At 37.9% G+C, this 23,714-nt stretch overlaps 2 protein-coding genes across 3 annotated transcripts; both read left to right on the top strand.

The window, feature by feature from the left end:
- Window positions 1-1,661: 1,661 nt before the first annotated feature.
- On the top strand, window positions 1,662-8,141 carry Np (serine protease notopleural). Of its 2 annotated transcripts, XM_089859871.1 has the most exons (8): window positions 1,662-2,152; window positions 2,967-3,377; window positions 4,828-5,339; window positions 5,427-6,257; window positions 6,333-6,433; window positions 6,600-6,868; window positions 6,940-7,094; window positions 7,482-8,141. In XM_089859871.1, the coding sequence occupies exons 2-8, from the start codon at window positions 3,275-3,277 to the stop codon at window positions 7,638-7,640; spliced, it is 2,130 nt and encodes a 709-aa protein (XP_089715997.1). In that variant the 5' UTR covers window positions 1,662-2,152; window positions 2,967-3,274; the 3' UTR covers window positions 7,641-8,141. The 2 variants fall into 2 exon arrangements, with proteins under 2 accessions (XP_089715997.1, XP_089715996.1); XM_089859870.1 differs by having other exon boundaries at window positions 4,828-6,257.
- Window positions 8,142-11,750: 3,609 nt separating this feature from the next.
- Window positions 11,751-18,464, top strand: LOC149610051 (uncharacterized). The gene is made up of 14 exons (XM_089859750.1): window positions 11,751-12,525; window positions 13,039-14,976; window positions 15,045-15,124; window positions 15,196-15,302; window positions 15,366-15,631; window positions 15,697-15,851; window positions 15,924-16,077; window positions 16,470-16,554; window positions 16,812-16,851; window positions 17,017-17,158; window positions 17,332-17,417; window positions 17,504-17,610; window positions 17,679-18,117; window positions 18,185-18,464. The coding sequence occupies exons 1-14, from the start codon at window positions 12,426-12,428 to the stop codon at window positions 18,359-18,361; spliced, it is 3,876 nt and encodes a 1,291-aa protein (XP_089715876.1). The 5' UTR covers window positions 11,751-12,425; the 3' UTR covers window positions 18,362-18,464.
- Window positions 18,465-23,714: the final 5,250 nt, after the last annotated feature.

Genomic DNA, 23,714 nt, shown 5'->3' with positions numbered 1-23,714 from the left:
GAAATCATCAACATGTTTTCGAAAGAAGATTTAGGATAAGAGAGAGAGTAAGTGATTATTCTGTTACCTAAGTAAATGATAAGGATTTTTTTCTTAAATTCTTTTCGAGAAAAGTGAAAGTAATTTAGACATCTTAAAGAATGTCTGGAGATAGATTAAGTTGCCAATTTTAGATAATATTTAACTTAAAAAATATTTAAAACATTATTAAAGCTAGTTGCATAAATTAAGATATGTTCCATAAGTTTGTCACTGGTTACAAACTGGAGCTTGTCATGAAGTGACGTAGGTCATAGATTCTAGTAAAGCGACGCCTGGTGAGGCGCTGTCAAAGGCTTAGTACAGACTAAATAGGAAGATGGACTGCAAAATTAACCACCGAGTGTAGTCAATTCTCGCTTGTCGATCTCGAACTAGCTCGAGCTGTAAGTCTCTAGCACTATACGAATTATAGGTAGTGTCATACTTATGGAACATATCTTATAAACTTATGCTATAAGTAACCTCGATATAGAGATCTAAGAATAGGAAAAACTTTATTTTGGTGTTTCGGAATGAGCAGACAATCGCTTTAAACTCACTTAAGGTAGAGGCTTTAAGTGATCTACATTAGTTGTTAATATCAACTGGCAGTGAAGATTGAGTTCGATTATAGTTCAAAGTTATAGAATCGTCAGTTAGCAGTAAGCTTATCGCCAGTAAACGTATACATAATGTCTTTAAATTCGCTACCTAATCTATTTTGAAGTAAAAATGCCTCCCATTGCGTTTGAGATAAAACTTTAAAGCATTCTTATACTATCTTTAGTCTAGTCTAAACAAAAATACTAGTTTTTGAGGATTTTCTCCAAATCCAAAACACTCGCCTTTTAAACAGTATAAAGCGAGTTTCGTAATTATGCGAAGATTCTCGTAAATTCAAGTCAAAACCTCCCGTTTCTGTCTTTAATTAGGTGCTGAAAAGATTATTTTCGAAAGAAATTGCTAGAGGTCGCGCTTATAAAATAAAAGAAAGTTTCTATTAAAAAAATCTAACAAATTCTCTTCCTGAATATTTTGGAAAGAATACTGTATAAGCCGGTTTGAGGATAATCGCCATTAATCGTATTAAAGGGAGCGTGAAATGACTGATTTTTATCCCTATTCCATTTGACAACGTCTTACGAAGGTTTTGCATATTTGATTTGGTTCAGTTCAGTTCGTACATTTAATTAATTTAAACCTACCAAAAATTATACAGGCTCGATTGAAGTTTTAAGTAACGTGTAATCAAACTTCAGTCGAGTTGGTGTGATAAAATTAATACACACCTATCACGTGATAAATATTGGTTGACGTTTCCACCTGCCATTTTTCAAAATGGCCGCCGAAAAAAAAACCCTAACGATACTTTACTTCCTGAAGAGTCACCCTCTCTTTAAAAACAAGAAACTTAAGGAGTACCACTGTTCCATATTATTATTCCACCATGAATTTGACTGACCTTTTCTCTTAGTTTCTTCTCTCTCTCTCTCTCTCCTCCGTTATTCATCCCACCACCACCATCCCTCTCTCTCTCTCTACTTAAGGTGAAACCTAAATTTACAATCCCCCTCTTAATATTTCAGCCCCTCTCTTGAAAGAGAAAAAGAAAAAAAACCAGCAAGTATCCACCCTTACCGCTGCTAAATTTCCGAGTGTTTAGAATTTCGAAAAACGGAAATAATTTATTTTTTTATTTTTCGGTCAGGATCAGAATCGCGCGAGAAGAGAAGCGAGTTCTCTAAACTCATCAGTTGGAAAATGATTTCTATCGAAACGCACGGTGTTTTATGATTGATAAATATTACTATATTAATATATAAGTGATCAGTTTTCGTCACCTGATTTGACTTTTGAGGGAGAATTCTCGAGTTAGAGAAATTAAAAACTGTTTATGGTCGAGTGATTTTCGCGTTGGCCTTGACCCTGCTTAAAGAGCCAAGACCATCTTCAAGAACATCTTCTTCTCAAGAAAGAATTTTTGAATTTTATGTCGCACCATATAGCGTGAAAGGGAAAAACAAACGTAGTGTCTTCTTTAGTTCTTTTAGTATTTTTTATCTTCACTTCAAATTAAACGGTTCCGCATTGTTAATTTTTGGGATCTCAACCTTTAAGAGTCATTTCACCGGTAAGAATTGAAGTCATTTTTCTTATTTTGGAGGAAAAGGTTGACTTTTTTATATTTTAGTTATTTAAAGTTAATTAAGTTTAAGATACCAGCTCGAAAACTAACTTGAGATATGGAAAATTAAATTGATTAAAAACTTTAAAAGCAATTTTTCGATTTTACCACAGTTGGGCTGTCAAATTAATTGGTTTAATCATGGCCTAATAGGTTGTTATTAAATGCAGTTTTTATAATTAGTGGTTAATTAATAGTTTCGTAGAGGGAATTTAAATGAATTTTCTTTCTGACTCCAATGTTATTACTATACGCCATTCAAGTTAAATAAAGATGGGATAAATAATTCTAATTAAGACTAAATTTAATCTTAAACAAGTGAAAAACTGTAATTAAACTATATAAATCCTTAATTAATCAAGAGAATAGCCTGTCTTAAGGAAATTCCTGTTATAATTTAAAGAATAAGTCGGTATAGTGCAATAAATCAATTACTCGCCACTTATCATAGTCCTAAATTAAAGCAAGGAGGTTAATTATTATTAATTTATAACCGGGATATTCAAGAGTAAATAATAATTTAGTGAGATAATGGATAATTAACAGCTTTGATAACTGTGTGTTAGGTGTAGAACACTTCTACAAAAAAAACTACCTTTCAAACTTAAAACTTTAAAGATTCATTGCCTCTTTTTCTACTTCTTGTTTTAAATGCTCCCAAAACCATTTTTTTCTTATCGTTTTTAAGACATGAAATTTTAAAAATGGGGTTAATATAATTTTTGTTTTTTCAATCCACCCTTTATCCTTTTTAATCCAGAAATCGACTTTTTTACGAAGAGGACTGGAAAAATCATCGACGAACGAGTTTTCATATCAAAAGGCCAGAAGCTATTTTGGCGACTAGGATCACTAGACGTTCTATTCCGGAAAACATCGTGAAAAGGAGAAGGCCAAGACCGAGTTACTAAAGTTAGCGACCACCACAACCAGTCAGGATAACGGAATCTTTTATTTTTCGACTGACAACTTACCCGTCGCGGTGGTGCGCGTTTCCTCAAAAACGCGACGTGCACGAACATTGCCACCGAAAGATTTAAACTAAATCAAACGTTCACTCGCTAAACAATGCGGGCTTTAAGGATATCGTTTCAAATTTCGTGTTTGCAGCTAATTTGGACTGTAATGACGCTAGCGATACCCATGGACTTACTAGCAATGGCCAGAAAAGGTAAAGAGATTTCTATTTTAAAATGATTAACTCGGATGAAAACAAGTCTTAGATGTCTAGTTTTAGCATGGTTTTTCTGCAGAACTTAACCTCTATCATGGGTCATGTCCCCCTCCCGTCCTTACAAAGACTCTGATAAAAGTTGCTCTGTGGTATCATAAGTTTATAAGATATGTTCCATAAGTATGACACTATATACTCTTCGTAATGCTACAGACTTAAAGCTCGAGCTAGTTCGATAACAAAGCGAGAATGGACCACACTCGGTTTTGTAGTCCATCTTCCTCATTTAGTCTGTTCTAACCCTTTGACAGCGCCTCACCAGGCGTCGCTTTACGAAAATCTATGACGGTTCACATACGTCACTTCATGATAAGCTCTCACTAACCAGTGACAAACGTATGGAACATTTCTTATGAACGTATGGTGGTATTCAGGGTGCAATGGTAGTTCCAAGATAATTTGGGGTTCTAAGGGGACTGAGTTTTGCAATGTCGTGCCTATCAAAGAATCATTTTATAACCTTCGATTCCTATACTTCAGGTCAAATGTCATCAGGCCTCTTTTTTGTTGTTGTTTACCGTTAACTAGATATTTAACGCTTGCGTGACTGTGTTGTTTACCAAAAAACAACCAACCCAAACCAAATAGTTTCGTATGACCCCGGGCATTATTTTTTATTTAATTTGACGGGAGATGAAACTCGTAACCGAGAAGGGGCATTTTACCATCTCGATGTATTTCGGAAACGGGATATTATAGGTAGGTCACCGTATAGTGGCGCTGTAGACAAGCGGTATAGCAACTTTAGTCTCTCGGTGAACGACCGAGCGCGCCTTTCCAAGTTGTACTCAAGGCCAAGGTTTTTACGCGCGCCGACTTTTCTATCGCCTACTTTTTGTTTCCGCATTTCTCCGCATCCGATCCCAAACCTTTCTAGGGTATTTTTAAATACAGTGAAGAGACTATAATGAAGAGGGGGGAACCCCCGGGCTAGAGGCGAAAAAACACCGTCACCTCCTTTTTTTATTTTGTTCATAAATCACTTCCTCCCCCATCCAATCGCTATAATCCCAAATTTATTACTTAAGATAAAGTAAGTCCTACATGTAGATTACGTAAATTGCACTTAGTCATCGACAGTAGTTCTTATGACCCAAAGCCGCAGTTACCGGCGTGGGCATGGGCATTACTTAAAAAATTAAAAAACTAAGAAAAATGGCGGTGTTTAAGATTTATTTCTCTGTAAAATTACCCTTACCCTAATCTAGTTTTAAAATAAGGATTTCTTTAATGAGTTACTAGGAAATTTAAGTCTTATTTTTTATATTATTCCTTATTTTCTAATATAAAAGGGGTAATGGGCATACTGTCTAGCAGGCAAACTTTGGGACATCCGTTATCAAAATTTCTTCTATCTAACGCAACCTTTCCCTGTCTATTTTGGCAGTTCCGGCGAAGGAAATTAAGCCGTATCCTTGTGAATTGCAAGAGACGAACGAGACGGGCATCTGCATGTTTGCCTGGCATTGTCGCAATTTTCAAGGAAAACATCTTAAGCCTTGCTTTGACGGCGTTTTCGTCGGAAGTTGTTGTAAATTACCCGACGATTTCACGACCACCCAGGCCACAACTTCCGAAGATTCCAATGTCTTGACGGGCGACGACATCAATCAACCGCCGACTGTAGACTCGGAGCAAAATAACCATTTGGTTCCCAACATGGGTCATCCGGAGGATAAACCACCGCCTAAGCGCCCCACGGTTCCTTTCGTGGAACACCCTGTTGTCCAACCGGCTGCAAACCCTACAGCTTCCCCCTTCCGGACAACAACGCGCGGTCCCTTGGTATCTCTACCGATGGGTGCCTTTTCCGCGGAACCGGTTACTAGCACGTCAATTGTCACGTCATTCCCGGACCCCTTGCCTAGCAAGAGGCCAACATCTTCGTCGTACTCTACGGTGAGTTCCACAGAGGTAATAAACCTCAACGCCATCGAAACGACGCCTTATTTCGAGAGCGATACTTATGAAAACTCTCTAACGCAGAACCCGACAACCAACAAGCCACCGACTAGTACGACTAACGTTACTATTACTAGCGCTTATAGCACTACTAAACGCCCTATTTACGTTAGAGTAACCACACGCAAACCGGTTACGGGTAACAAAAACGCGACAACTGTAAAACCTAAGCCTACTTTTTTGAAAAATACAACCACGCCGCTTTCAACTACGCCATTAATCGCCGCTAATCCTACTTCTAACCCAATAACCACTGTCGATCCAACATACGCCCCGAGGCCGAGCAGCACTACAACCAAGAAGCCGCCAACTACCATCAAACCATCTTCGACTACAGCGAAGAAACCCACTAGGAAACCCACCACCACTACAAAAAGACCCACCCCTACCAAAAAGCCAACTCCAACCAGACGTCCTACTACAACTACCAAGCGACCAACCCCAACAAAAAGGCCCACCCCCAAACCAACTACAACAAAAAAACCCGCACCCAAACCCACTACGACGAAAAACCCTCCGACAGTAAAACCAGTTACTAATACACCACAGTTCATCGAAGCGACGCAAAAGATCACTACGCCCAGTCCTTCAACAACAAACAAACCAGTGGTCAGCACTTCAACATCCATAATCGAAGTTGAGATAACGACAGCGGGATCAACTAACGCAACAGAAATCCCAATTAGTACAACTACAGCCTCTGAAACTACAACCACGTCATTCTTGAATGGTACCACGGTCATGCCTAGACCGACCAATTCGTCTCATGTTAAAGTGTGTGGAAGACCCATACCGGGTCCCAAAGCTCGAATAGTTGGTGGTGAAAACGCTCATTACGCCGAATGGCCATGGATGGTAAGCTTAGTGAAATTTTTAACTCGTTTAAGGAAGAGTAATTTTGTATTAAAGTGCTAAATATTATTTTCTAAGATATCTTTGCGACAATGGAAGAAAAACACCTTTCTCCATAAGTGTGGTTCCGCGTTGTTGAACGAGATTTGGGCGATAACAGCGGCGCATTGCGTGGAAAAGTAAATGACTACTCTACCGTTTATCTTAAGAGCTGTCACCAGAAGTTATTAAACAATATTGTTTCTTTCGTAAAGGGAATGATCCAATGAGAAAAATGTTTCGTAACTTCAGGTGAATCTATACTTTAAACACGTGTTTTAACCGTTTTCACCCTCTTTAACGCAGTGTATCACCTGCCGATCTTTTGCTAAGACTCGGTGAGTATGACGTTAGTAGCGACAAAGAACCCGAAACGTACGAGGAAAGGAGAGTTCAGATCGTGGCATCTCATCCCAAATTCGATCCCAGGACGTTCGAATACGATCTAGCCTTGCTTCGATTTTACGAACCGGTTAAATTTAAGCGAAACATAATACCAGTTTGCATACCTGACGATCAAGACACTTTCGTAGACCAAACGGCCACAGTTACGGGATGGGGTAGACTATACGAAGGTAATCAATTTTAGATACATCTGTAATGATTAATTTGATTATAAATACAAATGGTTATATGTACTACACAGATGGTCCGTTACCGCACGTACTACAAAAGGTAAACGTGCCCATTATCACGAATAAGGAATGCGAGTCCATGTACAGAAAAGCTGGGTTTGTAGAAGACATACCAGACATATTCATTTGTGCGGGAAAGTCGGAAGGTGGCAAGGATTCTTGCGAGGTATGTATTCACGATTTTGAGTGGTTGATGTTTAAGAAAAATCTGACACAAGGCCAATAAGTATTCAACTACGATTTTTATCCTCAATGACTTATCGTACGTCATGGTCAATGTTGTTAAGCTGATAGTACGTCATGCTTATGTTTAAAGAGGTCTTCAGAGAGTTATGAAAATTTTAGTTGTTATTGTATTTAAGCCAACTAAAGTAGGTAGGCGTATGTCAGGAGAGTGTCCCAAAAGTTTCATGGGCATAGTTAGTGTCCAAAGTCCAAACCTTTCCTCATTTCGTCAACATTAACTTCTGACGATTACTGTGTCTGAACCTTCAGATGATTTTAAATTATGATTTAAGTAAGAACTTAAAACTAATTACAATTTTCTTAACAGGGTGATTCGGGTGGACCCATGGTACTTAAAAAGGACGGCAGATGGGTCCTGGCCGGTATTATTTCATGGGGTATTGGATGCGCGTTGCCAAACCAACCGGGAGTTTACACTAGGATATCCAAATTTTCAAATTGGATCGAGCAAATAATCGCGTTCTAAGTGGCGAAAGTGATAATAATGGTTTTTTAAGCTAACTATTTATTTAATTTTAAATTATCCCGCTTCGGGTCGCGGGCACGTCATGGAACGATTACAATAAATGTATTGGTTCGTCCAGAATCGCGCTCGCTCACGTTACAAGACGCAGAAATGCAATTATTACCCCCGAGGGAAATTTTACCGACATTTTGTGATCGTTCCAGAATAAACCTCTTCCTATAGACGATACAAGAGATCTCACCCAGCCTTGGCTCTACTTAAAAAAATTCTTAATTCATCACGGCCATTTTTAATCATAATTAAGAATTAGGAATTGAGCTTTTAATATACGCTGTAAATATAGCTCTTAACAAATTATTTTTGTATATTTTTAATCTTTATAACGTATAGATTTTTTTATTTACTACAAATTGTGTGTGAGAATGTCGGAGAATGTTGTTAAAAACTGGAATAAAAAATAAAGTGTATGGAAAATAAACATATCCCCTTTTAAAAAATTAACTTAATTTTGCGGCTATAGTGATTCAGTTATTTCTCTATTTTATACTAAGATCAGTTGGCGTGTTAAGATTGTTGCTAACGGTACCGTTTTTAACTAGTTTGTTGCGGTTTTCGAAGACATTGGATTAACTCACATGTAAGTACTTAATTAATTAAAATTTGAGCGTCAATTAGACAATGTGGCCAAATCAGACCAATATTCCACGATGTTTTAGTTAGAGTCCAGGTAAAAATGTACTAAGGGACATGTTGCTATTAGTAGAAAATCCACCTTGAAGTATGGACTTTAATGTTTTTCTCAATAAAATAAGAACATTTACGTCGCAACAACATTTTAACCATCATGCAGTTAGTTACCTGAGCGTGTGTATACCAGTTAAAACTATTCCACCCTTAAATGCGATAACCTAACCTACGTATCCAAAGTTACCTTTCCGTTATCTTAAGTAGCTAGTTAACCTCCATTTCGATTGGTGTCCTGACTAAGTTCGAAAACATCGGATTGAGGTATAGGTTACGTAACGCGTTAATCGAGAACAACTCGAATGGTCATTGTTCATGTTCTACCAGGCGTTTCGCGTTGGTGTTGGGGCCATAAAGAAACGAGGATTCACTATAGGGGGTAAATAAAGCTCGAGGAATTCCATCCGTCAAAAGATCAGTCATTCGTGTAAGAAGGTGATACCAATTCACCGGCCGGGCTTTTTGTGGGTAAACCGAATAAAAGAACTTTAGCTTGTAGTGCATAGGTCTAGTTTTTTTTATATGAAAGAAAAAGAAATATAGGTTTTGCCATGAATTAGATTTAGAAAATTAATGCAACAGCCCTAAATTTCTTACAGAACGCTCCTTTTGTTTTTAATTTGAATGATTTATTTCGTTAAAATCAGGATAATCGAAGGGGAACGAGAAAAAACGTCATCCACCGGAATTAAGTTGAGAAACGGTTTAGTGAACGTCTCAGTACCTAATTACTATTATTATTTTATTGAAATGGGTTTTGATCGCCTTTTTTGGTGTAATGATAGTACGCAAAATTGTAACTTAATTAGGCCTATAATTTGAATACTGAAACCTTGACCACCAATAGAGACGAACCATTTAGACTGCGAAGGAGCATTCCAACTATTCTTACCACAAATATTATTTACCATGCATGAACTTATAAATTTTACTGGGAATTATCATAATTAAAATTACTTCATAGGTTTAAACGAGAAATATGCAATATTTTTGAGAATATTTTAGGCAGTCATGGTTAAAACGTCACTTCCAACTAGGTGGTAACGTTCAAAGCTGCAGTGATTTTTTTAAACCCAGTAACTCGCTTGCCCAAAATTGGACCTTCTTCGTAAACTGTTTATTCAATCTTTGGGTTAGTTTAGGTTCTAGACCACCAATGTCGAAATCGTACGCGGTACCTCGTACCTCTCTCTACATCCAATTAATTTAATTGTCTAGCAACAGCAAAATCAAATTCATAGTTCAACCTTCGTTTCCTCTAGAATGCCAGGCTGGCTAAACATATGATAAACAGAACTTAGAACAAGTGAAAAGGTACTCCTGGAAAGCGGGTACCACATTAGCATAAGTATGAAGGTAGCGCGCAAATTCCGCCTGCTTTTTCAATTCATCCGCCATCCATGATTGGCGCTTTACGCTATTTCTTTGCGGGTCAACAACATGGGCCATTCTAATTCCGATTATACTTGGAACGGAGGGACCAAATTCTCATCCCCTTTACTTCTTACTAGATTCGGAGAAATTCTAATACTTTAAGTAGTTCAAGTCTGCCTCTTCCGAAGGAGCGGGTTACTTATCTCGAGAGAAATAAAGAGAGAAAGAAAGAATCAAAGGGGTAACCGTGAAAAAAAGGGATATTTTTAAAGTGTGGGAAAGAAAGCGGCGTGGGAAGATGCCGAGGAAACAATTACTGGAACTAAAAGCGCAACCTAGCTAACGGACCCGCGAATGCAACTTCCAAGATATAAAAAAGTTACCCTTGAGCGATTACAAAAGTAAAGTTTTATTCCGATCTTTATGAGGAAAGAAAAAGGGTCAGAAATTTCGAACGAGAGGATAACCACAACTTGTCTTTGAAAAACGCCACACATTAAATTGCATCTTATTGACAAACATTGGCTAATTATACGCCAGATCTGACAGTCTTAATTACTGTACTGGGATCACATTTATGGAGTTTCCTTTACAAAATGAAAAGCAATGGCTTCTTTGGTTTGAAAAATATCAGGGAATTGTTGGAAGACTAGGAGGATTCATACCATTTACACACGGAGGCCAGGCTTCAGGTGTTACATAAGGAGGACAGAGTCCCTGGTGGAGTCAAAACGCTGGTCTCCTTGTGTAAATGGATGGTATGAATCCTCCTGAAAACTTATAGAAAACCTGGAAAAGTCACGAGGATTTTGTAGTATCTGAAAGGTTGGCCAAATTAGGTACAAAATCCAACCTTGCAAGCGGGGTCTGTAATCATATGTACTGTGGGTGGTTACCCTCTCGGTTTCCTAGAGCAGTTATGTACGACTAAATAGAGATCGGGGAGACTGACGATGACAAAGCTACTTCCGGATTTTATTTTAAACATCATGGGGAGAACAGGTCAATTAAATTAAAAGTTATTAAAGCCAAAAAAACAATCGGGAAATGCTCGTATTATTTCAGGAAAATAAAAAAATTCCATAGCTACTCCAACAGTAGTAGCGGGGTCAATACTTGATACGCTTTTATAGATAAATATGAATGAATGGCAAGGTTTCGCTTCGTTAAATTTGAGGTTTTTGGGATGTATAGAGCAAGGGAAATGTTTTCCAAAGTCCGTTGTTTTAATGTTTTAATTATATCGCGGTAGCTTCTCGTATACAAACAACATCCTTCCCGCTTCAACTAACAATGTTTAGCATCCCGTATACTTGCCAGAATATGGTAATAAATATTGTAGGAATTTTGGTGAAATTTAAATTTTGCATCAGTTCAAAATTTATGAAATACTGAGTGAAAATGTACCTTTGACAGTCAAACTGATTGTTTTTATGGCAGTATGAATGGTTTTAAACTCTTAAGTCATAAAACGATGGTATAATCTTTCGATTAGGATGAAAACATAGTGCTATTACATTCATGACCTATGACAACATGTTACATAATAAGAACATTTATTACAACTATCTTTCCCCAAACATTACATCCATTTAAGTATATAATAGAAATAGGATGTCTGTGCATTAGATTAGCTTTACGCAAATTAACCGTCAGAGACGCTTCGATGTGTCTTAAAATGAATGATCGAAATTCGGTAAATAAAATTCAAATTGAATCATGTTATTTCTTAAGTCGCATCTAAGGAAGGGGGTTACGGTGCCACCAGTTAATAGAAACAAACAAGGTCATCCCGATTATGTTAGCGTCCAAGCTCGCGGGAAAATACCCAGGGAGTGTTCAGCTTGAATGGATCTCTTTTACCGAATTAGTATAGAGGAATCTTCAGGCCCAAGAGCTCGGAAATCCGACGGAGAAAGAAGTCATTATTATCTATCCAAGTCTGGAGTCTGTTGTGGCGCACCTTACTGGGGGTTGAACCATATAACCACCACCACCACCACCACGTATCCCAGAGGTAGGTAGGTAGTTTCGACTAGAAAGGGGGGTTGTTTCCGTGTGGGGTGGAAATCAAGGAACTTTAAAGAAAAATAAAGCTACGGGAGATGATACGCGATAGGTAACTTGTCGCGTCTGCGCCATGACCTGTGAAAAATTTTAGATTGGCGTACGAGGGACTACAGAGAGAGGATGCTTTTCCTGGCGGCTCCAAGTTTACCGTGACGGCGGAACATTCGAACTTTCCTTTCGATAAAGAAGCGCGTTTTATAGGTGGTGGTGGTTGGTTTCCCTACGTTAGCTTTGGAGGAACGAGTTTGCCGGACGTAAAATAAAATCTCCAAATGGCTCTACGAGAGACGGAAAAACTACTTGTTTCCCTCTCGGAGTCAACTCATGTCGGTCGAACCCAGCTCTATCATTCCATCGCGACGTTCCTTTCTCGACAACTTTCGAGTAACAAACATCCTCTTACCACGTTTTAAACTTCTTCCCATTATTTCTTCCGAATTGAGGAAGGATATAAGCAAAAAAAAAAAAAATAAGCCATGAAGAGAACGAATTCGCGATCCTCGTACGCGCGTAAACATTGGAATTAACTTTAAGGCGATTTGTTTGATTTGAAAACCCGTTAGGTTATCCCAGGATTGAAAAACGGAAACGACAAAGATGAAGTTCTTAAGAAACCTAATGATTATCAACTTGTACATGGTTGCCATTCGGGCAGTGCACGGTCAAGGGATGACTGACTTGCAGGGTGCGAATAGAGGTAAGACTATTTCTTTTAAATACCTTGTTATATTTTTCCCAAAATTGTTGCCTTGGATGGCATTTCCTCAAAATTATGTATGTTAAAATTTAATTGTACGCGGATGCTTGGGCCTTTGGGTCAGACCATAAGAAGGACTGGGGTTCACTGGGTACGTTGCTATGCTCTCCCCTCATCGAGACGGGAAATCATTATACTGCTTTCCAGTTCGTCCCGAGGGTAAAAAGATATGATGCATCCCCAATTTCTCATTTCGCTAAAGAGTTTCTTAGAAAATACGTAATTGGAAGCGTCGGAAGTAGATTAATCCAGTTTGAGTTGAATATCACCTAGCATTACAATGAGGTCAAATGCCTATCCCAGATTTCAGAGAAGATAGTAACTTCGTTTTAAATTACCTTCTGGAAATAGCGTGATTTGAGTGATGAGGTCTTATTTTTAGGAACCAGTTTCTTTAGTGGTATTACGTTGTTCATGCTCCTATAGTTATTAATTTTATAATTTTCTTTTAAGGCGGAGGTCGACAATTGACCTTCTCTAAAGCAACTTGTTACGATGCCGAAGGTCATTCAGGTTTTTGTATGTTCCGTTTCGACTGTCTTAGGGAGAATGGTACTCCTCTGACTACTTGCAAGGACAAGTTTCTCTTTGGGGTATGTTGTAAATTGGAGCGGGAAACGACCATCCAAACAACAGAACCTGTCGCGAACGTCACCTCGAGTCTCGATTGGATAGCTGTTCATCGTTCTCCGGACATGGATGAAACCAAAGATGATACCACGACTCACATAACGACAGTTGAGGAAGGGGACTACACTGAGGATGAGCAAGTATTGGAATCAACTACACCAATGAGCGAGTCTTGGACGTCAGAATACGGGGAAACGGCCGATCCCGAGTACGACGAATCCCCGCCACCAGTCCCAATCGATCCTATACCCTTAACAAACACTTGGACTTCATTTCCTAACACAAGGCCCGAACCCAATCCCAACCCTCAAAGTGTGGGTATATTTAACTCGGCCCAACCCCAAACATCCCCTGTACAAAGTGATCATACGCCATCGCGTCCGATGACAACGCCAACTAAGATCACGTACCCGGTATCCACATGGCCAAATATACCCAGTACACCGCTTCCCAGTGTAATAACCCATACGACCCGACCACCCACCGGTTCGATCCAACAAGTTGACCCCCAAACAATCTACCAACAAATTGTGACAAACCCGTTATTTTCTTCACTGTACACAACCCCTTCTACAACCCCGTCAACCACACCTTTAAATAACAACCCTTTCAATAAGAAACCAGTCGGAGAAACTGTAAATCCAAGTATGTACGACGGGCCGCAATTGCTATTCAATAGTTGGTCACCCTCTCATCATAAACGGATACCAGGAATACCACGACCTTCCTCGATATTTAACGCGGATATTCAGGAAAAGACTCCTTATCCTTCGTACAATTACATCCAGTCGAATCGCCCAACCACGAACAATCACGAAAAAAGACCGACAGAATCCAGTTCCAGTACAACAACCGGAAGCGGCCAAGCATCTATAGTGGATATTACGAATTTTCTGCTACAAAACGCGACACTGCAAGATTTGGAGTTGTTTCAAAATGACGTTTTTGCAAAACCATCTACCACAAATATTCTGAATTCAATATCTTCTTCTACTCGTCCCCAAAGACCTACTACGACAACTAGCACAACAAGTACTACAACCACGGCGGAACCTCCCTTAAGAGTGTATTACGAAACTATGGGGACCCATTACGGTAATGCGGTGACATACAACGATTACGGTTCAACAACTAATCAAATCGCGACGAGTTATTACCCTCAGTACGGTTATACGAGGCCAACCAATTGGCAAACTACACCCACATACGCGACTACCATTCCCCCACCTACTACTCCATCATTAAACAAAGACAATTCCTCAACTTTAGAACTAGATGGTTCAAATTCGGCGCTGGACACACTGATTGCTCTACTACATCCGGGAAGCGCCATAAATGTGTCTACAGCCGCGCCGCCACTAAACGGTACGGGTATTGGCTCGTGGGAAAGCGTATGGCCATTGGAAACAACCCAAGATCAAGGTTGGACATCAACCTCACAAACTAGCACGACAACTGCAAGTCCGAGTATTATGACAGCGACGTATACCACACCATTTAGACCACCGAAAGACCCCATAGGAAGCTCCTCAACTCCCGTTCATACAACCCAAAGCGACTGGACGTCGCCAACATTTCAATATAGTCAAACAAGGCCTTGGATAACCGAAACCGCTCCAATGACTATGGCAACTCCTGTTGCAACGCGTCCGATTACAACATCAAGTACAATCTCGACTACTACGCCAACTACCACCACAATTAAAACAACTACAACTACATCCTCTTACAGTCAGAGACCCATTTGGGACTACAGAAAAAGTAGGTTCTTAAAACTTCTAACTTTTGTTGCAAACGAAGACAGTAACTATAGATTTTTTATATTTTAGCTTGCGGTGTTAGACCTTTAAGGCCAACAGGACGAGTGGTAGGAGGCCGAAATACCTTCTTTGGAGAGTGGCCTTGGCAGGTAATTTAATTTCTAGATCATTTTACTAATGTTGTCATAGTTTTGATGATAATTCTTCGTATTCCTTCAAGGTACTTGTTAAAGAAGCTACTTGGCTTGGTTTGTTCGTCAAGAATAAGTGCGGAGGAGTACTAATAAACACTAAATACGTTATAACCGCCGCTCATTGTCAACCAGGGTAAACCAGAACAAATGTCAAAACTGAAAACGAAATCAGACGAACTAACCAATTTTTAAACAGTTTCTTAGCATCTTTGCTGGTCATTCTGGGGGAGTATGACTTAACGGGTGACTACGAAAGTTTAAAACCTCTAACCAAAAACGTTCGACGCATGATAGTCCATCGGGATTACAATGCTCAAACTTTCGAGAATGACATTGCCTTATTGGAACTGGATTCACCCGTTATTTTAAAGCCACACATTGTGCCTATTTGCTTACCTAAACAGTCCGAAGACTTCGCCGGTAAAAGAGCTTACGTTTCTGGTTGGGGCAAGTTAACTCATGGTAAGTTTGTGGTCCTCATTTACAGTATGACCTTGAAACTTATCAATTTATATATTTGTTTACAGGTGGACCCTTACCCAACGTTTTACAATCGGTCAGAGTACCGGTTGCTAGTAACAGCGATTGTCAACGTATGTTTTTGTCAGCTGGACATGTCAAGGCCATAAGAGATACTTTCATATGCGCGGGGTATTCCACAGGGGGCAGGGACTCTTGTGAGGTATTACAGCGCTCAAAATGCGCATTATTTATGGTATAATTCAAAAAGGGTACTCACCGTTATACTTTTCAGGGCGACTCTGGAGGACCACTAATGATCCAAAGGAAAGATTTACGTTGGGTTTTAATTGGTACGGTGTCCCATGGCATCGGTTGCGCCGATCCCAACCTTCCTGGTGTGTACATGAGGACTACGTCGTATCTAAAATGGATTAATTCTATAATTAGTTGAAATTTGACTTTAAATTGACCACGATGATGTCATAAAACTAATTTGAACATTTTCGGGATATATTTTCCATTATGGGAATATATGTGAATGCATCTCGTGTGTTGCAACCATACCAAAAAGCCCTAGTTTTTAAAACTATTTTTTTCTTAATTATTTTTAATTATTGACAATGTGAGAGACATAAGTTCCTAGTGAACTTTTCATCGACGAAAAGGAGTCATTGACTATTTATCAAAACAACTCTGAAATCCTCAATAAGTGAGAGAACCTTTGACTACCAAGTCAAAGTTATAAAATTGGTAGTACCAGAACCAAATAAATAAAAAAATATTGTGATCATTCATTTTAATTATGTTAAGCCTACATCTACCTAAATTTTTGATTAAGGGCTTATGCTTTTGCACGAGTATGACGTCATTACCACCACACTTACTAAAACGTACAGAAGTCCCATGTGGAGACCTTCACCATGGTAAGGACCCAGCGCAGTCGAAGCTAGAAGTGACGTCACAAAGTTCAAGGGGCCAAATTTATGCCATTTGAGCAGAAACAAAATTATTACAAAAAATTATTTGACTTCCTCTTTTTTAAAAATGTATTTCCTGCGTTGAAGTTTCATAACTTTATATCAAAATCACGTAACAACTAAGCTTGAAATAATAAATTTATAGGTTTTTGACACTCAGTGAAGATTCACGAGTGGGGGAACCACTTCATTTGGTAAAGTAGGGGACGAGCCGGAGAGGAAACTCGCAAGTTCATCAAACACGTAAGTGAGAATCATGACCTCACCAAGCTTGGTGTTTTTACAAATATACACCACTCGTTCGCGAAACGCTGATGAAGGTCGGTGGGTCATAACGAGGGAGGGCCAAATTTTTGTTTTACCCTAGGGCGCCACTACGGTACTGTTTCGAGAAAACACCTGCTCTAAGTTGCTAATATTAAGATGAAGGAAAGCCGCTGTCTTGGTATTTCCGCCTTGTTAATTTTCCTTTGGTTTCTCGCGCCATCTCAGGGTACTAAATCGACCTCACGGTTAATTTCAATTCCTCCGATTCAAGATGAACCGTTGGGTAAGTTAATTAGTATCAAAGGTAATTAACGTAGTCAGGGTCGCTTTAAATTTGGACACCAAGATTAAAATTATATAGACTACACACAGCCATCTCTTGGCGAAGACACCAAGATTTTAAAATATTTCTTTGCGCGGTTTTTTGAAGTTTTCTTTGCGTTGTGGTTTTCTTAGGTGATGTTTGTGGCTTAGTTTCATCGAAGGTTAAGGGTCGTATCGTCGGGGGTGGTCCAGCTAGATTAGGCAGTCAACCTTGGCAGGTATGTACTGTTATGTTTACAATGTTGGTTTGCAACGAAATACATATTTTTGGGTTATTGCAATACAAGTTACGTATAATTTACAGGTTTCGGTTCGATACCAAGCCAAGTTTTCTAACAAGGCACTTCACCGTCACGGAGGATCCTTAATAAACAAACAATGGGTTATCACCGCTGCTCACCCATTAGCTACGTAAGTGTCTTTGACCTCAAAACTGAGGTTATGCTCGGATAATACTAAAATCCACCATGTTTTGGTAGAACCGCCAGTAATCTGCCACGGATGACTGTAACCCTTGGACAATACGATTTAACTTCCGATTCGGAACCTGAACCACGCGTGGAAAGAATGGTTAGCAAAGTGCTCATCCATCCTTCTTTCGACATTGCCACCTACGAGGGCGATTTGTGCCTCTTGAGGTTGGACCATCCGGTGTACTTCACGGATTACATCAGACCTATTTGCCTGCCGCGGTACAATTGGGAATTTACACGCAATGTTAAAGGGGAAGCGGTTGTAACCGGATGGGGTAGAACTAAAAACGAGGACAAAGAATCGATCAGCAACGTCTTGCAACAAGTGTCAGTACCGATTCTCAACAGCAGCGACTGCGAAGATAAATTTATAAAAGGTGGACACCGAGAGAAGGTTTGGGAGGTTTTTCTGTGCGCCGGTGGAGATGGTAAAGATAGCTGTTACGTGAGTTGGCAATTTCACCGTCGTGTTAGTTATCCAACCACTAAAATTTATTTGTATATTTAAACAGGGTGATTCAGGAGGACCATTGGCATTTCAGTACCCCATTGAAGGTGGTCGCTGGCACCTGATTGGTATTGTTTCCTGGGGTATTGGATGCGCCGTCTTCCCAGGGGTATTTACTAACGTGACTCATTTCCTTCCTTGGATTGAAGAAACTTTAAAATCCGAAACAATTAACGTGTGAGAAAAAAATATATAGGAAATAAATATATTTGGAAACAAAAAATGATTTATCATTGTAATTTTAAAATTTTAGGACCGAAACTATTGTTTTTTTAAAAATGTAATATCCCATAATTTTCGTGTAAAAAAAAGTAGGTTACTTTCTCGGTAATATCTTTGTACAGAAATTTAAATTTGGTTGAAAATCATATAGGAAGAGAAAAAATAAATATTTTATATTATTATTATATTATATTATATTTATATTTTAAATATATTTTTGAAGACTATTGAAGCAAAACATTTAAATTAAGAGGAATTATTGCAAAGCAGACAACAAAAATGGGACCTATGTTTATTTACTAACTAGCCGAAAATTTTATTTCTTTTCAGGCCGCCATTTTAAAAGATATTACGCGCGGACGTTAATGTTTTTTCCTTTACATTTCTGGTCGACATTTTTCAAGATGGCGACGGATTGGAAACATCTTTCTTAAAAGGTAATGTCCCTGAAAATTTTCAGCCTTTTAGGTAACGTGGTTTGGGCTATGGGCAAATAGCATGGGTGACGTCACACTACGGCTTCTGAGATAGCTAGCTCTATTTGTCCAATAAGGTTTTAAAATATCTTCTCAGGGACATCTGAACGCGTATTAATATTAGTTCATTGTTCGTAATGTTATGGACGGATACATGTTTCCATTTTTAAATATTCGTTATTTTTTATATTTTTTTCAAATAAAAGAGAAAAATATTCTATCTAGAAACTTTCCTTTTAAAGAGAGCGTAAAAATTAAAACAATGGGTTGTAGCCCGAAGGGATCATCTATTTTGATAGAAAACTAAGGAAAAATCACTTGAATTTTAAATTCTTGAAAATCGTAATCGCTTGACGAAAATTAAAAGGAAAAAATATAATTTAATTTTAATCTCAGGATTTTTGGTACAGTTATGGTAATTGCGGCATAGAAACAATTGAATGAATAGACCGCCTTGATAATTAGAATTTTAAAGACGTAGCCAATAATTATTACAATCTTTTAAGCGTTAAGTCGATCGACGTTCCGATAAACAAAGGGTTTAAGAATTAATTACTGTAATCTTGCGAATTTTCTACTCTTGACACGCTTTAGTATTAGTTGCAGATTATTTAAATAGGTTGGAACGCCTGAAGAGATCCTTTACAACGCAAATTACTTGTAATTATTTTTACCGTATGCATGGTTTATATCATTGGTTTGATTAAGTTCCTCAAGGTTGGGTCCGAGAACCCCTTATGTCATATTCTCGGTTGCTAGAATTTTGCTACCATGGTGAAATATTACAGGAGACATGGATAGTCAAAAAGAACTAACGGGTTCACTCCAATAAAATTACTCCATGGATATTGCCAATGTCAAACGTCATGGGCATGGTTCATATAAAATTTGGAAAATAAATTTTCTTGATATTATTTGTTTAAATGATAAACGCGTTTAAATTATCAACAAAGCTGCGATAAAAAGATAGAAGAAGAAGAAAGTGCATCAGTGACCTTGTAGAATAAATATTTGTGACAATTCTAAATAAAAAAGTACAATGAAGTCTCTTATTCCAACGGATGATTGACTTTCTTTCGGAATGTTTCACTTCATATTTTTAGAATTTTTGCATAAGCCTACAGTAATTAGGTCAGGGCGTACCTTTTTATGGCAACTTTGAACTAGAAAGAAGAAAAATGCTTAAAACTATTAAAAAAGGCTTGACTATATTCTAAGGTCCCTTCATATTTTTTATTGAAAAACGTTGACATTTTCTCGACGTCACGGACCTACGATTTTTTAAGTTTGTCACTTTTTCTGAAATAGCTGACTATCCAGGCGTTAGAGGTCACTGAGCTATTTTGACAAGCGTTTTAATACTATATTAGATATATTACGAGTTTAATTATCCGTGTAGAAATACAATAGAGAGTTTTAAAAGTTAAATCGATCAACATTTTTCTTTCTATTTCTAGATCAAAGATTTTTTTGGTAATGAAGGAAAAGAGAAACCTTTTTTTGGGGAATTCACATGTGCCTCGACGTTTTATCATATTTAGGGTGCGTGTGCTGTCCGATATTTAGGGTGCGTGTGCTGTCCGATATTTAGGGTGCGTGTGCTGTCCGATATTTAGGGTGCGTGTGCTGTCCGATATTTAGGGTGCGTGTGCTGTCCGATATTTAGGGTGCGTGTGCTGTCCGATATTTAGGGTGCGTGTGCTGTCCGATATTTAGGGTGCGTGTGCTGTCCTATCATAGCGGATGAATATACTAGAAGGCAATTTCTACGATGCAAAATCAAATTTTTGTGATTTGGAAGATGCTAGAACAATTGAAAGTTTTTAACACATTTTCTATCAAAGTCCTAGTGAGAAACTTCTCAAGCAAAAAAGCCTCTTCGATGTAAAAAAAGAGGGTAAGTCTTAAGAACCCACGAGTAATAGTTAGGGGTTCGCGAGCCCAGCCTTGAAGAACTCAATCAAACCCTTCAAATAATCTTCATATAGTGTTACTGAAATCGCGACCATTCAGTTTGGTCATATTTGGAAATTAACGAACTGACACCGTGCATAAAAACAAGCATACAAATAAAGAAACCTCTTCTCAAATATACGATATCTTCCGTTGTAATTAAGATCTCGAGACGCCCGACAAAGACCAAAAGGTTTATTTCCTTGAATTTTCAATAATTGTAAAGCTTTTCGGCACAAAACTCAAAATTCATCTCATCTATTTGAATGATTATGGCGATACGCTATTCTGGTATGCCCACACAAATGTTTTTGGGCATAGGGGGAGGTTGGCCCAAATACCACAAGTCTAATACCCTCATTTTCCATCATTTCATTATCTCCTCATGAAACAAACATATTGAACAAAAAAAATTCACTTCGATCGAAGGGGAAGAAGCGACGGGAAGAAATCCAATGTAGCGAGACTAATAACAATAGCTGCAGCAACTTTCTTACCTTAACAATTCCACTGATTTGCATAAAAATTTGGAGTTTCGAAAGCGAGTGTTGACTGTGCCGCGTTTAATGAATGTAAAGTCGATTCCAACAAAATTTTGCTCTATTCATTGACGATTTCATCATCTGCGGAAGAGAAAATGAAAAATCTAATTTAATTACGATTAAACTTGGTTTATTTGTTTCTGTTTACACGCCTGATTTATTTTGATATACTCCCGTTCAAGAGCAGTTGACAAATACTACATAGAACAGCATTGGGGCTCAATTGGCCGCGCGAGGTATTTTCATTTTCTAGTTTTGAGAACTGTTCTTAGCGGAAATTATAGGTAGGAAATTTAAACAATAGATGGGTGCAGGATAGTTCTTATCTAATGAATATATTAATTATAGTGGTACGTACACCGTACCGCTACGGGAAACAAAAATGTGTATTTTCTTTTAACAAGTGTTTAGAGTAAGCTTACAAAATAATCATTGTTATTAAAACATCGTGTTCTTCATTATGATTTGATCATATCTTCTCAAACAATGTTTTAGATAGTATGTGAAGTCCATTATTAGATGTAAAAAATTCATTGAAATCACTTTGATAGTTTTACTTCAGGTTAGGAACGTCTATTAGCACATAAACTTTTCAATACCTATTGAATCCTAATGCCTTATAAGGGTGTTTACAAGAAGGTAAACCACATAAACACGATAGATATACTGACGATAGTCCGAAATGTCTTTCTATTAAACCTTCATTTAACAACAAATAAACAAACTGTGAGAAAACCATCATGAGTTTATCTTTAGAGGTGAACTATTTTTTAAGTCTATTTACGCAAACAAATGATAGAGCGATTTGTGTAAGAAATCCTTGAAATGTTTTAAGAGCAAATATAAAATTAGGTTCATTTCTTTCTAAGTAGTGAAATTCCGAAGAAAGATGTATATTTGTTTCGTATATAAACACGATTAGGTTTAAGGTTAAAATGTCTCGACTGATTACTATATGGTCGGTAGGTCATGCGTGAGTTACGGTTAAAAAATAGCACTATCTATTTTTTAATTCACGTTATTTTGCTTACAGATAGGTAACCCCTGGGGCTTTAAGTTTGTTTCATTTCATTCTAACTTTCCGAAAGCAAACAAAACCGAAATTACCTTGTTCCAAATACAACCTTGTCGTTTAAAGAGCTAGCGAACTTGTCTGATCCCAGGATTCTTCTCAACCCCTTTTTGCTTCGCAATTATTATTCTAACTGGATTCGCGGGATAACGAAGAAGAATTTTCTTCTTTTTAATTTTTGAGAACTTTATCTAGGATCCCGACAATATGTTAGTATTCCTAGAAACCTTTAATGGCTGGTGACAATTAAAAACTAATTTGATGACCTCTTTTCGGGTCATCACCAAAAATAATACCTGTTACATATCTAAATGTTTAAAGAACATGCCGGAATTTATGTAAATGAAACTGCTAATTTATGCGCGGTTTTTTAATTTATGTAAAATTTTTCTTTGGCTGAAAAAAATTAAACAATTTTGATTCCAAAACGGTTTAAGGGTTTTAAATTATTGTAATGTTAGTTTTTCTCGCAGAAATCTTAGAATTGGAAGTCAGTAAAGTTTTCAAATCAGGTGACCAGTCAAATTTCAAGCTCATAATGTAAAGTAAACCTCTGAACACGAATTTAAGGCTAGAACATAATCATACCCAAATTTCACACAAGTCTGTCTCATTTTTACGCAGTAATACAACGTAAATTACCATCCTGTAATACTTTAACTAACATACGTGTCGTTCATTATAACTAAATTTAAATTTGAAGGTCTGCAGGATGGACAAAGATAACGTATAAAGTTTCCCATAAAACACGATATTCAGAAAAATTTAGATGAATATCAAACTGATGTCGATATCCTCGATAGATAACAACTTTTACTTCCGCGATAAATCACTTTGCTAAAACGAAAACCTTTTTGAAAAAAAAAGGTAAATTCTCCTGGTCCTATATAACAAGGTTAACACTCCAAACACAACAATCACATATCCACCCAAATCGAAAACAGCAAAATTAAAAGAAATTTCGAGATTAAAAGCGTGTAGGAGTTAAGAAGAACAAGATCAAAGGATGAAGATAGAAAAAAAAGAGGACGGCGAAATCGAAGGTATTATACCAGAAACGATGGGTAATTCCACTTGTTTTAACCTTAGTGAAGCGTAATATACATTTAGATAACACTCCAGAGGCTAGAAAAATGGGAAGAATCAAGGGGGGTTTGAGTTTCGTTTATTAATCGAAAAATTTCCCTAAAAAAATTGAAGGGGAGAGACGTTTTCGGTAATAAAAAAAGGTATGAGGGAAGTTTCTATCCCTGGGTACATTGGATGCTC

Source organism: Phalangium opilio, unplaced genomic scaffold (assembly GCF_054372755.1).
Source record: "Phalangium opilio isolate 3A_F unplaced genomic scaffold, DU_Popi_V2 ptg000344l_1, whole genome shotgun sequence".
NCBI classification, from domain to species: domain Eukaryota; kingdom Metazoa; phylum Arthropoda; class Arachnida; order Opiliones; family Phalangiidae; genus Phalangium; species Phalangium opilio.
This window is presented reverse-complemented; position numbering and strand designations above follow the sequence as displayed.

Coding starts and splice junctions, on each gene's coding strand:
- LOC149610051 (XM_089859750.1), top strand. CDS start 12,426: ATGAAGTTCTTAAGAAACCTAATGATTATCAACTTGTACATGGTTGCC. Junction 15,303..15,365: donor GCCGCTCATTGTCAACCAGG/GTAAACCAGAAC, acceptor ATTTTTAAACAG/TTTCTTAGCATCTTTGCTGG. Junction 17,611..17,678: donor GCTGCTCACCCATTAGCTAC/GTAAGTGTCTTT, acceptor ATGTTTTGGTAG/AACCGCCAGTAATCTGCCAC.
- Np (XM_089859870.1), top strand. CDS start 3,275: ATGCGGGCTTTAAGGATATCGTTTCAAATTTCGTGTTTGCAGCTAATT. Junction 6,434..6,599: donor GCGGCGCATTGCGTGGAAAA/GTAAATGACTAC, acceptor TCTTTAACGCAG/TGTATCACCTGCCGATCTTT. Junction 7,095..7,481: donor GTGGCAAGGATTCTTGCGAG/GTATGTATTCAC, acceptor TTTTCTTAACAG/GGTGATTCGGGTGGACCCAT.